Source organism: Schistocerca cancellata, chromosome 7, assembly GCF_023864275.1.
Source record: "Schistocerca cancellata isolate TAMUIC-IGC-003103 chromosome 7, iqSchCanc2.1, whole genome shotgun sequence".
In the NCBI taxonomy this organism is placed as follows: Eukaryota; Metazoa; Arthropoda; class Insecta; order Orthoptera; family Acrididae; genus Schistocerca; species Schistocerca cancellata.
In genome coordinates this window covers 377,000,718-377,015,558 of record NC_064632.1, presented here as the reverse complement: position 1 = coordinate 377,015,558, position 14,841 = coordinate 377,000,718, and the positions used below count along the sequence as shown (strand labels likewise).

The window sequence follows — 14,841 nt, the reverse complement described above, 5'->3', positions numbered from 1 at the left end:
GTTGATGGATGGTAAAGTGCTGCTTGTGGCAGCATAGAGGCACAAGGTAGAGGGAGGATAGGGCAGCTAGGTGCAGTCGGGAAGTTAGACGGAAGGTGGGGGGGGGGGGGGGGGTGCTTGTGGAAGAGGAGAGAAGTAAAATGACTGGGTGCATTGGTGGAATAGAGGGCTGTGTAGTGCTGGAATGGGAACAGGGAAGGTGCTAGATGGATAATGACAGTGATTAAAGAAGGCTGAGGCCAGGAGGGTTACAGGAACATAAGATATATTGCAGGGAGAGTTACCACCTGCACAGTTCAGTAGAGTTTGTGTTGGTGGGAAGGGTCTAGATGGCACAGGCGGTGAAGCAGTCATAAAAATGAAGAACATTGTGTTGTGCAGTGTGCTCAGGTACAGAGTGGTCCAGCTGTTTCTTGGCCACAGTTTGTTGGTGGCCATTCAGGCAGACAGACAGCTTGTCAGTTGCCATTGATGGGACAGGTGATGCTTGTGACCAGACTGGAATAGGTGGTCGAGGGAAGATGTATGAGACAGGTCTTGCATCTAGGTCTACTACAGAGATATGGCCATGAGGCAAGGGGTTTGGAGCAGGGGTTGTGTAGGGGTGGATGAAGATATTGTGTAGGTTTGATGGACGGCAGAATACCATTGTGGGTGGGTCTGGGGTGGGAGAGATAGTGGGTAGGACATTCCTCATTTTAGAGCACGATGAGAAGTAGTCAAAACTCTGGGATAGAATGTGATTCAGTTGCTCTAGTCTTGGGTGGTTATGAGTCACAACGGGAATGTTCCTCTGTGGCAGGATGGTGGGACTTTGGGAAGTGGCAAGTGACTGGAGAGATAAGGCATCTTGTTTTTGTACAAGGTTGGGAAGGTAATACAGTCTGTGAAGGCCTCTGTGGGAGCCTCAGTATATTTCAAGAGGGACCACTCGTCACTGCACATGTGACAACCATGGGTGGCTAGGCTGTATCAAAGGGACTTCTTGCTATGAAATGGGTGGTAGCTGTTGAAGTGGAGGTATTGCTGGTGGTTGGTAGGTTTGATTTGAATAGGGGTACTGATGTAGTCATGTTTGAGGTGGAGGTCAATGTCAAGGAAGGCGGCATGTTGGGTTGAAGTGAATTGGGGAGAAGGTGTTGAGGTTCTGGAGGAATGAGTATAGAGTGTCCTTGCCCTTGATCCAGATCACAAGGATGTCATCAGTGAATCTGTACCAGGTGGTGGTTGAGGGGGGGGGGGGGTTGGGATTCTGGGCGTTTAGGTAGGATTCCTCTAGATAGCCTATGAAGAGGTTGGCATAGGATGGTGCCATGTCGATCCCAATAGCCTTACCCTAGATGTGTTTGTAGGGAATGCCCCAAAGGTGAAGTAATTGTGGAAGAGTATATAGTTGGTCATGGTGTTTAGGAAGGAGATAGTAGGTTTGGAATCTATCGGACATTGGGAAGGTAGTGTTAAATAGTGGTAAGACCATGGGCATTAGGAATATTAGTGTAAAGGGAGGTGGCATGAGCAGTGATGAGCAGTGCACATTGTTAAAGGAACAGGAACTGTGGAGAGTCAGTGGAGGCTGGCATCTTTTAAATAGGAGGGTAGGTTGCTGGTAATAGGCTGAAGGTGCTGTTCTACGAGAGCAGAGACTCAAATGTTCCACTACCGTTGTCTTGAACGACAAGGATTACTTGGTAGAAGGAGTCCACTAGCTTTGATTCATCCACCTACAAACCCTGCCCACAGTGACCCCACTCTAGAAATCCAACAGGATGTCCAGTCTTTTCTCAAATCCTTGGGTCCACCCCAGAACCTTTCCCCAGAGCACATCTCTCTCCTCAACCCTACCACTCTCCACACTCTTACCTTCTACATGGTTCTTAAAATCTGTAAACCCTACCATCCAGGATGCCCCTTTGTGGCTGTTTACTGTGCCCCCACTGAGAGAATCTCTGCTCTTGGAGACCAACACCTCCAGCCTATTACACCCAACCTACCATCCTACATGAAAGATATCAACCATTTCATCCACCGACTCTCCACAGTTCCTGTTCCTTTACCAAATGGTGCACTGCTCATCACTATTAATGCCACCTCCCTTTACATCCCAAATGCCCATGACCATAGCACTATCGATCATTACCTTTCCTCCCCCCCCCCCTCTCCCCCACTTTTTTTAAAGTCATTACTCTCCTGACATGTTTGATTTTAGTATGGCACAAATTCCTCTCGTGTACCAACCCATTCATCTCAGAGTAGCACTTAAAACCTATGTCCTCAATTATTTGCTGGCTGTATTCCAGTCTCTGTCTACCTATACAGTTTTTGCCCTCTACAACTCCCTCTAGCAGCATGGAAGTCATTCCTTGATGTCTTAACAGATGTCCTGTCATTCAATCCCTTCTCCTTGTCAGTGTTTCCCATACATTCCTTTCCTCTCTGATTCTGTGCAGAATCTCCTCATTCCTTACCTTATCAGTCCACCTAATTTTCAACATTCACCTGTAGCACCACATCTCAAGTGCTTCAAGTCTCTTCTGTTCCAGTTTTCCCACAGTCCATGTTTCACTACCATACAATGCTGTGCTCCAAACGTACATTCTCACAAATTTCTTCCTCAAATTAAGGCCTGTGTTTAGCACTAGCAGACTTCTCTTTGCCTGGAATGCCTTTTTTGCCGTAACTAGTCTGCTTTCGATGTCCTCCTTGCTCTGTCCGTCATTGGTTATTTTGTTCCCTAGGTAGTAGAATTCCTAAACTTCATCTACTTTGTAACCATCAGTCCCGCTATTAAGTTTCTCACTGTTCTCATTTCTGCTACTTCTCATTACTTTCCTCTTTCTTCGATTTACTCTCAATCCATGTTCTGTAGTCATTAGACTTTTCATGTAATTCTACTTCCTTTCATTCAGGATAGCAATGCCATCAGCAAATAGTATTGTTGATATCATTTCGCCTTGAGTATTAATTCCACTCCTGAACCTTTCTTTTATTTCCATCATTGCTTCTTTGATGTACAGACTAAACAGTAGGGGTGGAAGACTATATCCCTGTCTTACACCCTTTATAATTCATGCACTTTGTTTTTGGTCGTCTACTCTTATTAGTCCCTCTTGGCTCTTGCATATATTGTATACTACCCATCTCTCCCTATAGCTTATCCCTATTTTTCTGAGAATTTTACATTGTCGAATGCTTTTTCCAGGCCGACAAATCTGATGAACTTGTATTAATTTTTCATTAGTCTTGCTTCCATTACCAACCGCAAAGTCCGAATTGCCTCTCTGGTGCCTTTACGTTTTCCTAGAGCCAAAATGATCATCAGCTAACACATCCTCTGTTTTCTTTTCCATTCTTCTGTATATTATTCTTGTCAGCAACTTGGCTGCATGAGCTGTTAAGCTGACTGCATGATAATTCACAAACTTGTCGGCTCTTCCAGTCTTTGGAAATGTTTGGATGATATTTTTTCGAAAGTCAGCTGGAATGTTGCTAGACTCATATATTCTACACACCAACATAAACAGTGATTTTGTTGCCACCTCCCCAATGATTTGAGAAATTCTGATGGAATGTTATCTGTCCCTTCTACCTTAGTTGATCTTAAATCCTCCAAAGCTCTCTTAAATTCTGATTCAAATACTGGATCCCCTATCTCTTCTAAATCGACACCTGTTTCTTCTTCTATCACATCAGGCAAACCTTCCTAGAGGCATGGAGGCCTCCAATGTACTCTTTCCACCTATTGCACTCTTAATGTTACCACCCTTGCTTTTTATTTCACCAAAGGTTATTTTGACTTTCCTACATGCTGAGTCAGTCCTTCCGGCAATCATTTATCTTTCGATTTCTTCACCTTTTTCATGCAGCCATTTCGTCATAGCTTCCCTGCACTTCCTATTTATTTTGTTCCTCAGCGACTTGTATTTATGTATTCCCGAATTTCCCTGAACATTTTTATACTTCCTTCTTTCATCGATCAACGAAGTATTTCTTCTGTTGCCCTTGATTTCTTCGCAGTTACCTTCTTTGTACCTGTTTTTCTTTCCAGCTTCTGTGATTGCCCATTTTAGAGATGTCCATTCCTCTTCAACTGTACCACCTACTGAGCTAATTCTTATTGCTGTATCTATAGCCTAAAGAGAACTTCAAGCATGTCTCATCATTCCTTAGTACTTCCGTATCCCATTTCTTTGCATATTGATTCTTCTTGCCTAATCTCTTAAACTTCAGTCTGTTCTTCATCACCACTACATTGTGATCTGAGTCTGTATGTGCTCCCGGGTATGCCTTACATTCCAGTATTTGATTTCGGAATCTGTCTGACCATGATGTAATCTAACTGAAATCTTCCTTTATCACCTGGCATTTTCCAAGTACACCTCCTCCTCTTGTGATTCTTGAACAGAGTATTCACTATTACTAACTGAAAATTATTACAGAAGTCAATTAATATTTCTTCTCTCTCATTACTTGTCTCCTGTAACCTTTTCTTCTACTCCTTCTCCTACACCTGCATTCCCGTCCCCCATAACTATTAGATTTTCATCTCCCTTTACATACTGTATCACCCTTTCGACATCCTCATGCACTTTCTCTCCCTCTTCATCTTCAGCTTGCGACATCGGCACGTATACCAGAACTGTTGTCAGTGTTTGCTTGCTGTTGATTCTGATAACAACAACTCTATCACTGAACTGTTCACAGTAACACACTCTGTGCCCTATCCTCCTATTCATAATGATCATACTCCTATTATACCATTTTCTTTTGTGGTTGAAGGCATTATCTACAAACAAATCTGGGGTATGGCCATGGGGACCCACATGGCACTATCTTATGCTAACCTGTTCATGAGCCATCTAGAGGAATCCTTCCTATACAACCAGAATCCCAAACACCTCATCTGGTTCAGAAGCATTGATGACATCTTCATGATCTGGACTGAGGGTGAGGACACTGTATCCACATTCCTCCAGAACCTCAACACCTTCACCTGATCCTGTTCAACCCAACAAGCCACCTTCCTTGATGTTGACCTCCACCTCAAGGATGGCTACATCAGTGCCTCTGTCCACATCAAATCTCAATACCTCCATTCCGACAGCTATCACCAATTCCATAGCAAGACGTCCCTTCCATACAGCCTACCCACCCATGGCCATCGCATATGTAGTGGCGAGTGGTTCCTCTCGAAGTATACTGAGGGTCTCACTGAGGCCTTCACAGACCATAATTACCCTCCCAATCTTGTACAAAAACACATCCTGTGCCTTCTGTCTCCAGTCACCCACCACCTCCCAAAGTCCCAATGTCCAACCACAGAGGAGCATTCCATTCGTAACTCGTTACCACCCAGGACTGGAGCAACTGAATGACATTCTCCGCCTTTTGACTATCATTATGCCCTAAAATGAGGAATGTGCTACCCACTATCTTTTCCACCTCACCCATTGTGGTATTCCGCTGTCCACTGAACCTACACAATTTCCTCATTCTTCCCCACACAACCCCTGCTCCCAGACCCCTGCCTCATGGTTCATATCCCTGTAATAGACCTAAATGCAAGACATGTCCTATGCATCCTCCCACCACTACCTACTCCAGTCTGGTCACAAGCATCACCTGTCCCATCATATGCAGGGCAACCTGTGAAACCAGTCATGTTATCTACATGCTAAGCTGCAACCACTGTACTGCATTCTACGTGGGCATGACAACCAACTAGTTATCTGTCCACACTAATGGCCACCAACAAACTGTGGCCAATAAAAATCTGGATCACCCTGTTGCTGAGCATGCCGAACAACATGATATTCTTCATTTCAGTGACTGCATCACAACCTCTGCCATCTGCATCTGCCACACCAACACCAGCTTTTCTGAACTGCACAGGTGGGAACTCTCCCTGCAATATATCGTATGCTCCCATAACCCTCCTATCTAGCCCCTTCCCTATTCCCATTCCAGCACTACACAGCCCTCTATTCCACCAACGCACCCACAGTCTTTTTACTTTTCTCCTTTTCCAACCCCTGCCCTCTGTCTAACTTCCCAACTGCACCTAGCTGCCCTACCCTCTCTCCACCTCGTGCCTCTATGCTTCCACAAGCAACACTTGATCATCTCCCATCCCTACCCTGCTATCCCTCCCCCCTCAACACCAAGTTGCTTCTCCCATCATGCATTGCTGCTCCCAGTCTGGCCGCAACAGCCAGAGACTGTGGTCATTTGTGTGTGTTTGTGTGTGTGTGTGTGTGTGTGTGTGTGTGTGTGTGTGTGTGTGTATTGCCTATTTCCGACGAAGTAATTGTTGGCTGAAAGTTCACTTTCTGACAGTCTTTTTGTTGTGCCTATCTGCGACTCAGTGTCTCCAGTATATGGTGAGAAGCACCTATTCTTTTCACGATATTGTAACATTCCATCCTGGGTTTTCCATTGCTTGATTTTAGATTTAAAGGTTACTTTTGATGTTTTTCTTGTCTATCTTGAAAACTGCGACTTCTAGCGAAAATTTTTCTCAGTACCAAATTAGATTACACTAAATTTCGTACAAAAAAGGTCCTAGCCCTTTTTTCTATAGGACTAATAGTTTGCATGTTACAGGGGATGGAAAAAATCACAGATTATTAAAAATAGTGTTTTAATGGTGTATAAATAATGTGTTATGTTAAATAATATGAGTTAAGAACAAATGTTACATATTTGTATCACATCTAAGTACAGAAGAACTGTCAGGGATAAACTGTGTTTTTAGGATGGAAAAGTGGAGGTGGAGGTTAGAAGCAAGAGGAAAAGTATTTGCTGGATTGTGATCATGCACTTCCCTCCTTCGTAGGTCTGCAAAATGATAAGTGAGCAGGTAGTTCCCCATTCTCCCTACCACACTACGTCACAAAAAGCAACTACAAGGTGTTTCACAAAGTTATATCAAACCGCTGGAGTGCACCTTATGAATCACCGGCAACATAGTGTCAATTCATATCCAGGGGTGTTTTTCTTCCACAAAGTGTGTTAATGCTATGTGGAATACAGATATTAATTACTAATAATATTAATGCAAGAAAGTCACATGGACAAAATCTATGTAAATCTCTGCACACTGGTCTACAATGCTAGAGGGAATTTGATACTTAGTCATCATGTATGACAGCTGAAGCATTCTTTAGGGAAAGGCAGGTTCCTCCACAACAAGTGCTGCCAGCTTTTCAGTTTACAGCTTGATCTGTCAAGTGTCTCCACACTGAGGAGTGTGCCTCAAGTGCAATATTTTTCCTTAACCACTTGCTCAGCATTAGCTTAAATAGGTTTCCTCTGTAACAGTAGTAGACCATCTAGGTGCTATGAAACATCAGATATTTTAACACAAGTCAAGCAATAACATACAGCAGATTATTCTTCTAGATTTCAACACGATCAGTCGTGTTTCGTCAGACTTATTGACACCCACCTTGCAAGATTTACTGTGAATGTGTGGTAAGTGGCTCCACTCAGTACAGCCCAATCTACAGGTGCCACCAATTCCTGAATGGAAGGGATTTATGCAGTGTGCCAGTAACATAAGTAAGGGTGAGAGAACTGCAATAGTTTTCTGGTCATTCATTAATTCACAAGCAAGTGGCTACAACATGGTACACAGTTTTATGATATGCTGTCAATAACAGACAACAGCAAGATGCCACATTTACCAATCCAATCTCTTTCTTACCAGCACTACATAGGTTACTGACAACATCACCCTTACGAAGGAACATAAATTACACAAAAGCTCACGTAATAACTGTGAATAAGTACTCACTTAATAAACTGAAAATAACTCCACTATACAAAAACGAGCTTAGCGAAGTTATTTAGTCTACTTATGAAAGAGAACCAGACAGGTAATGCAGAGGAGATAGTCTGCCTGTAAACTGAAAAGAGATTAGTGCTGATGGCGGAGGAAGTCACCTTTCTGGGTTGAATGTTACAACTGTCGTATGGGATGACTAAGAATCAATTTCCTCTATAGCAGTGCAGAAAAGTGTGCAGAAATTTGCACAGAATCTGTCTGTATGTTTTTCTTGCATTTGTATGATTAGTGGTTCATATCTGTATCCATTTTGTAGAAAATTAATACATCCAGGCATGTCTGTATGTTTTGTTGCCAGGTGATTAATAAAGGGAGCTGCTGAAGGGTCGGTTTAACTTTGTGAAACACATAGTAGACCCTGTAGTAACTTTTTGTGATACAGTGCAGTAGAGAGAATGAGGAATTGCCTGCTCGCACATCATTTAGCAGACATATGAAAGAGGGAAGTGCATGACCACAGTCTAGTGACCTACTTTCCATCACACATCTAACCCCATCACATCCCCAGGACACAATTTATCCTCTAATACAGTTCTACTCCACTTAGATGTGATACACATATTTAATATTTGTTTTTAACCTGCTTTATCTGTTACACATGTAGAACAGGTTCTATGTATGTCTAGGATCTCCTTCAATGCTCCTGAATTGATTTCAACCAAGTTTGGCACAGAAACTGTAGGCCTCATGAGTATCAGCACTATGGGGTTCATAACCTCCTGGCCCCAGTAGTATGCAGATACAGCTGAAAACATGTTTTTTCCCAGCACCTGGTATATATGTTGCCCTGCATGACAGGCATGTTGCATAGGAACAGTATCGGTCTGCCAGATCACCTGCTTTGCAAGGCACCTGCATGTCGGGCCTGACATGTAGGCTACCCTACATGAAAGGTGTGTTGTGTTCGAGTACTACCAGCCTGCTTTATTGAGCTGCTTTGCACGGTGCTCAGTACATCGGGGGCAGTTAAATGATTTTCAAGCTCATGATGTGTAGCCTGCTCTGCGTGTCAGACATATTATGGAAGTAGTACCGTCCTTCTTCTTTGAACTATATTGCAGAGGATAGATGTGCTGATGATGAACATGGCTGGGGACAGTTTGAGATGTACAGAGGAGGGGATGGACAGAGGGAAGAGCAGGGGATATGCATGAGGAAAGTGAAAGGTGTAGAGGTGTCATGGTCTGATGGAAAGAGAGAGAGAGGGGGGGGGGGAATATGGTCAGAGAAAGGGAGTTAAGGAAATTGGTAAAGAGAGGGAGAGGAGGAGACAAAGAGACAGAGAGGCTCCAGAGAAGGAGATAGCCAGATAGAGGTGGGAGGATGAGGTGGTCAGACAGAGGGAGGAAGATGTGGACACAGAAAGGGTCAGGGGAAGATATATTCAATATACACCATGTGATCAAAAGTATCCAGACACCCCGAACCACATACGTTTTTCATATTAGATGCATTGTGCTGCCTCCTACTGCCAGGTACTCCATATCAGTGACCTCAGTAATCATTAGACATCATGAAAGAGCAGGAAGGGGTGCTCTGTGGAACTCATGGACCCTGAATGTGGTCAGGTGATTGGGTGTCACATGTGTCGTATGTCTGTACGTGAGATTTCCACTCTCCTAAACATCCCTAGGTCCACTGTTTCCAATGTGATGGTAAAGTGGAAACATGAAGGGACATGTACAGCACAAAAGCATACAGGCCGACCTCATCTGTTGACTGACAGAGACCACCGACAGTTGAAGACTGTCGTAATGTGTAATAGGCAGCCATCTATACAGACCATCAAACAGGAATTCCAAACTGCATCAGGATCCAGTGCAAGTACTATGACCGTTAGGCGGGAGGTGAGAGAACTTGGATTCATGGTCGAGCAGCTGCTCATAAGCCACACATCATGCCAGTAAATGCCAAACAACGCCTCACTTGATGTAAGTAGCATAAACATTGGACGATTGAACAGTGGAAAAACATTGTGTGGAGTGACGAATCACGGCACACAGTGTGGCGATCCGGTAGTAGGGTGTGGGTGTGGTGAATGCCCAGTGAACGTCATCTGCCATCGTGTGTAGTGCCAACAGTAAAATTTGGAGGCGGTAGTGTAATGGTGTAGTCGTGTTTTTCATGGAGGGGGCTTGCACCCCTTGTTGTTTTGTGTGGCATTATCACAGCACAGGGCTACATTGATGTTTTAAGAACCTTCTTGCTTCCCACTGTTGAAGAGCAATTCGGGGATGGCGACTGCATCTTTCAACATGATTGAGCACCTGTTCATAATGCACGGCCTGTGGCGGAGTGGTTACATGACAATAACATTGACTGGCCTGCACAGAGTCCTGACCTGAATCCTATAGAACACCTTTGGGATGTTTTGGAACGCCAACTTTGTTCCATGCCTCACCAACTGACATCAGTACCTCTCCTCAGTGCAGCACTCCTTGAAGAATGGGCTACCATTCCCCAAGAAACCTTCCAGCACCTGATTGAATGCATGCCTGCAAGAGTGGAAGCTGTCATCAAGACTAAGGGTGGGTACAACACCATATTGAATTCCAGCATTACTGATGGAGGGTGCCACGAACTTGTAAGTCATTTTCAGCCAGATGTCTGGATACTTTTGATCACATAGTTTGTCTGTGTGTTGAATGCATATGCTAACAAATCCACAGGCAGAAGGCTAGTTTAACAATAAACATCAATTTTATACCAGTATAACACTATTTTTAATAATCTGTGATGTTTCCATCTCTTGCAGTGTGGAAAGTATAAGACCTAGAGAAAATAGAATAGGACCTTTTCTGTAGGAAATTTAAAGTAGTTGAATTTTGTACTGGGAAACATTTTGCTCTAAAGAAATGACCTTTGCACATGTCACAGTCCCCACCCTCACACCCCACTGGTCAGGATTTTTAGTATGTTGTTGATGACACTCCCCTGTACCAATGCACAAAAATTTGCAACTATGTGAATTTTTTCCCCAGGTTAACATTTGTTTGGTCTTTGACGGTTGGGCTAAAGGATCATTTCAACATGACTGGATTGTTATCAGACTATGTGCTGACTCTTCACATGACAGTCAAGTGCAAGATGGGCAAGAGGACACCACTATGGAGTTGTGCAAGCACTTGGGTGTACAAATGACACTGTATCAAAAGTGGAAAATGAGTACATTGGTATTAGGAAAACTGCTGTCTCCAGAATCAAATGCCTTGTGTAACAAAATATTGATGAGAGAGAGCTCACATTATCTATTGTGGACTGTAAGAGCAGATAGAAGGACAGCAATGCAGTAAATTACTCATTAGTTCCCTGCTCAACAAGTGATGAATGATGATACTAGTGAATGTGTACCACAGCTCAATGCACTTTCCAGGGCACAGCAGTCAGGAAGAGCTAGAAGTGTTAACATTGATTTAAACTTCCTGGCAGCTTAAAACTATGTTACGAACTGGAAGTCAAACCTGGAATATTTGTCTTTCACGGTCAAGTGCTCTACCAACTGAGCTATCCAACCATGACTCATAACTTACCCTCACAGCTTTACATCCACTAGTATCTCTCTTCTGCCTTCCAAATTTCACTGAGGTGATGCCGTGCATACCTTGTGGAACTAGCACACCTGGAAGAAAGGATGTTGTGGAGAAATGGCTTGACAACAGCCTAAGGAATTGTTCACAGGATTTTTTTTTGTTCACATTGAGCACTTGAAGCACTGCAAAATGTTGAGCTATTCTGGTAAGTCATGATGTATGTTGGTATTCAGTGGAGCTGGGGCTTGAGAATGTCAACAACAACATTAGGCAGTACATATCACTTGCCAACAAGGTTCCATTTAGGTAGATGGTGAAGATATTCTTATCTAGAGGTTGTTTACGATAGGATGATATACTTCCCATTACCCTTCGCCAGTGAATGATAGGACTCACAATTCAGCAATATGCAAAGAAAATACACCACTTCCTCACTCCGACAGTGTCAGAATGGTGTGAGGATTGCTCTGCAAACATATTTATGCTCGTGTGGCCCCCAGATCACTTGACCTCTATCTTACTGAGCTCTTAACACTGTGAAGATCGGACACATAGAAGAATATCAAACCTAGAAAAACCATTCATTTATGCTGTTATTTAAAGCATTACTGGCACATATGTAATTGATATATCTTCAGGAGTAATACATACTAAAAAAGACCAAGCTTCAATGTGCCATATTCATTTTAGTTCTTTGATAGATTACAAATTTTAAAATACAAACTTGACATATTTGTAGCAGAATTACAGCAAACTGCAAAAAGTAATGAGTACACGCACGAAATTACATCAATCCGATAATACTGGCTCAGCCGTTTGCAACAGCAGCTGTTACATTTGCTAACGTTTCTCTCAAAATAATTCTAGAAATTTACAACAGAAGGCAGCAACTGTCAAGGTACATGTCATGAGACGTCCATATATTGTTCTCATATGAAATGAGCCCAGTTTTTGAATGATAGGTGTGTCTAGGACTGAGCTGCAACCAGCGCCTGTGATTTTAGGTAATGGGTGAGAGATGATTGATGAAAATCCTTTAGTGTCTCACCAAGTCCATACCACAGTGCAATGTGCCATTATCAGGGCTGCAGGATCTTGTGTTTAAGTCTCTAATGTAATTATTCATCAGTGTATAATATCAATCTTTTCTTTGTAAAATGAAATAAATAAAAGAGTGGACCTCTATTTCTGTGTGCAACATAATACTGCTCTGTTCACAACTGCTAGGGGCATCCAATAAGTAACACTACAACTTTTTCTGAAAGCAGTTTGGTTTTATTGAGGATTCCAGTATACCATATAGTCCCCCACTCTTTTGGCTTAAAACCTTATTTTCCAACATAATCTCTGTTCTGTGTGATGGCCTTACACCACTTTACTGAGAGGGCCTGAATGCCTACATGCTACCACTCTGCTGGTTGATGTCAGTGTCAACATCTTGCTGTGTCGATAACCTCCCCATCATCCCTGTACTGTTTCCCAAGGGGTGCATCCTTCATTCGGCCAAACCCAGATAGTGTGAAGGTATGGTCTTCCGTTAGGTGGCAAGGAACCCAGTGGGCACAGACACCCCCCCCCCCCCCTCCAACTGGTGGTTGGTTGTGTCAGTACTGCCAACGGAGATGTTCAGTTATGCAACAAGGTGTTATTAATCTGCCAGTCATCTTGAATGAGAGTGTTCAGATGTTCCAACATTGCAAGAGTCTCAGCTGTGTGTGGCCGGTCAGCACGTGAGAGGCCAGACAGGTTTGCACGACATTGTTGTGAAGACAACAAATGCCTCACCCAACGATTCACTGTGTTTTTGTCTACTGCCGAGGCTCCGTAGGCATTCTGCATGTGCCTATGAATATCTGCAATGCTCTGATTTTCCAGCAAAAGAAACTCAGTGACAGCCCTCTGCTTGGAACACACTTCTGTTACAGTCGCCTTTCTGAAGGCTACATATAGGCCATCACCTGTCAGAACTTCATGAAACTATAGGGGCTGAAGCAGGAATATTCTGTGTTGTCTGACAGCAAATTCTGCATTTTTTCAACCAAAATCAGCGAAGAAAAGAATGTGTTGCATTACTTATTGAACACCCCTCATATAAAATATGAACATTGTTGATAGCTCAATTTATGAAGTGCAGCCGTTGGTGCGAGGAAGAAAACTTTGAAATTCTAGCAGACATTGTCAAAAATACTTGTATTTCACCATCAGGAGAAATTTAACGGTTGTGGCAAATATGTAAATATGTTCAAAAATTAAAATTTAATTCTTGATAATTCCTGACCTCCTTGTCTCTCTTTTTACACCACAGGAAGCCATATTTAATAACTGGATATCAACTGAATTTAGTCATGCAACGTTATAAATTAACCCATTGCCTGTCCAGAAAAACCCAAACTTTTAAGTATATTGCTGAAACTTTTTTTTCCTCCCATCAATTGGTAAATTAAAATGTCATAAGGAAATTTTTCAGTGTGGAGTAATTTTCAGACTTGTGCATGATTCTAATAAACCTTGTCACACAGCAGAGGAAGTATTTTCTTAACCTTGAATTTGGTGTTTCCTAGAACTTCAAAGCTTTTATTGCTGGCTGATTTAATTTCACAATTTATTTCTTAATGCTTAAAGTGAACCATAGTAAATAAATGCAGGACTGTCTCTTATAAACATTTTTATTTATTTTCAGCAACAACACACCTTGCACTTGACTGGATCTCTGGAAATTGGTACTTTGTTGATGATTCTCGTGAAATAATATTTTTATGCACATCGATGCTTAAGATTTGCACTGTTATCATTGACAGTAGTCTGAGCAAGCCAAAAGGGATAGCAGTTGACCCCACAAAAGGGTATGTTACCCCACTTTATAATATGCCATACAAAATCTGTGATTAATGTTTCAAGGTGCTGCCTGTACATGACAAAGATGATGTAACATAACTTGCATGATCTTGTGATAATATGACAAAATAAATTATTCGACTTCTAGCCATATCAAGATATATGGGTGTAACCACTCGATGTGGTTGCAAGCTCAGTATTGACTGATACAACTTGACTGGTATAACGTAAATGTCATCATCTTAATGAAATAGAACCAGCTTGATTGGATATTCTGTGGCATTTAATTATGTATGATTACACCATTATTTGTTCATTATTGACCATAGAAACGATCTGCAAACAATTTTGACATTTAACACATTGGGGTTCTGATTTACTGGAAAATCTGAACAGCAGTTAAAAATCTGCAGCTTTCAAATACATTTTTTGGCATAAAGTGTTGAAATGAGTTTGTGTACTCATCAGACATTTGAACTTTTATGATCATGTAGAGCTAAGGAATGTGGAACTGCCTAAGATACAAAAATTTGGAACTCGCACTTCATTTGTTACGATCCCATGACAGTTAAGCATAACTTGAAGTACAGGGTTTGTATAAAAAGTAATGAGACTGATTTTTTGCTAACATGA

The 14,841-nt window shown here is 42.3% G+C and overlaps 1 protein-coding gene across 1 annotated transcript in view; it reads left to right on the top strand.

The window, feature by feature from the left end:
* Window positions 1–14,841, top strand: part of LOC126092185 (low-density lipoprotein receptor-related protein 1) — a 772,271-nt gene that overhangs the window by 454,205 nt on the left and 303,225 nt on the right. Inside the window, exon 9 of the mRNA XM_049907661.1 lies at window positions 14,054–14,216. Within this exon, the coding sequence (XP_049763618.1) occupies window positions 14,054–14,216 (163 nt within the window). The remainder of the gene's footprint in view (window positions 1–14,053; window positions 14,217–14,841) is intronic.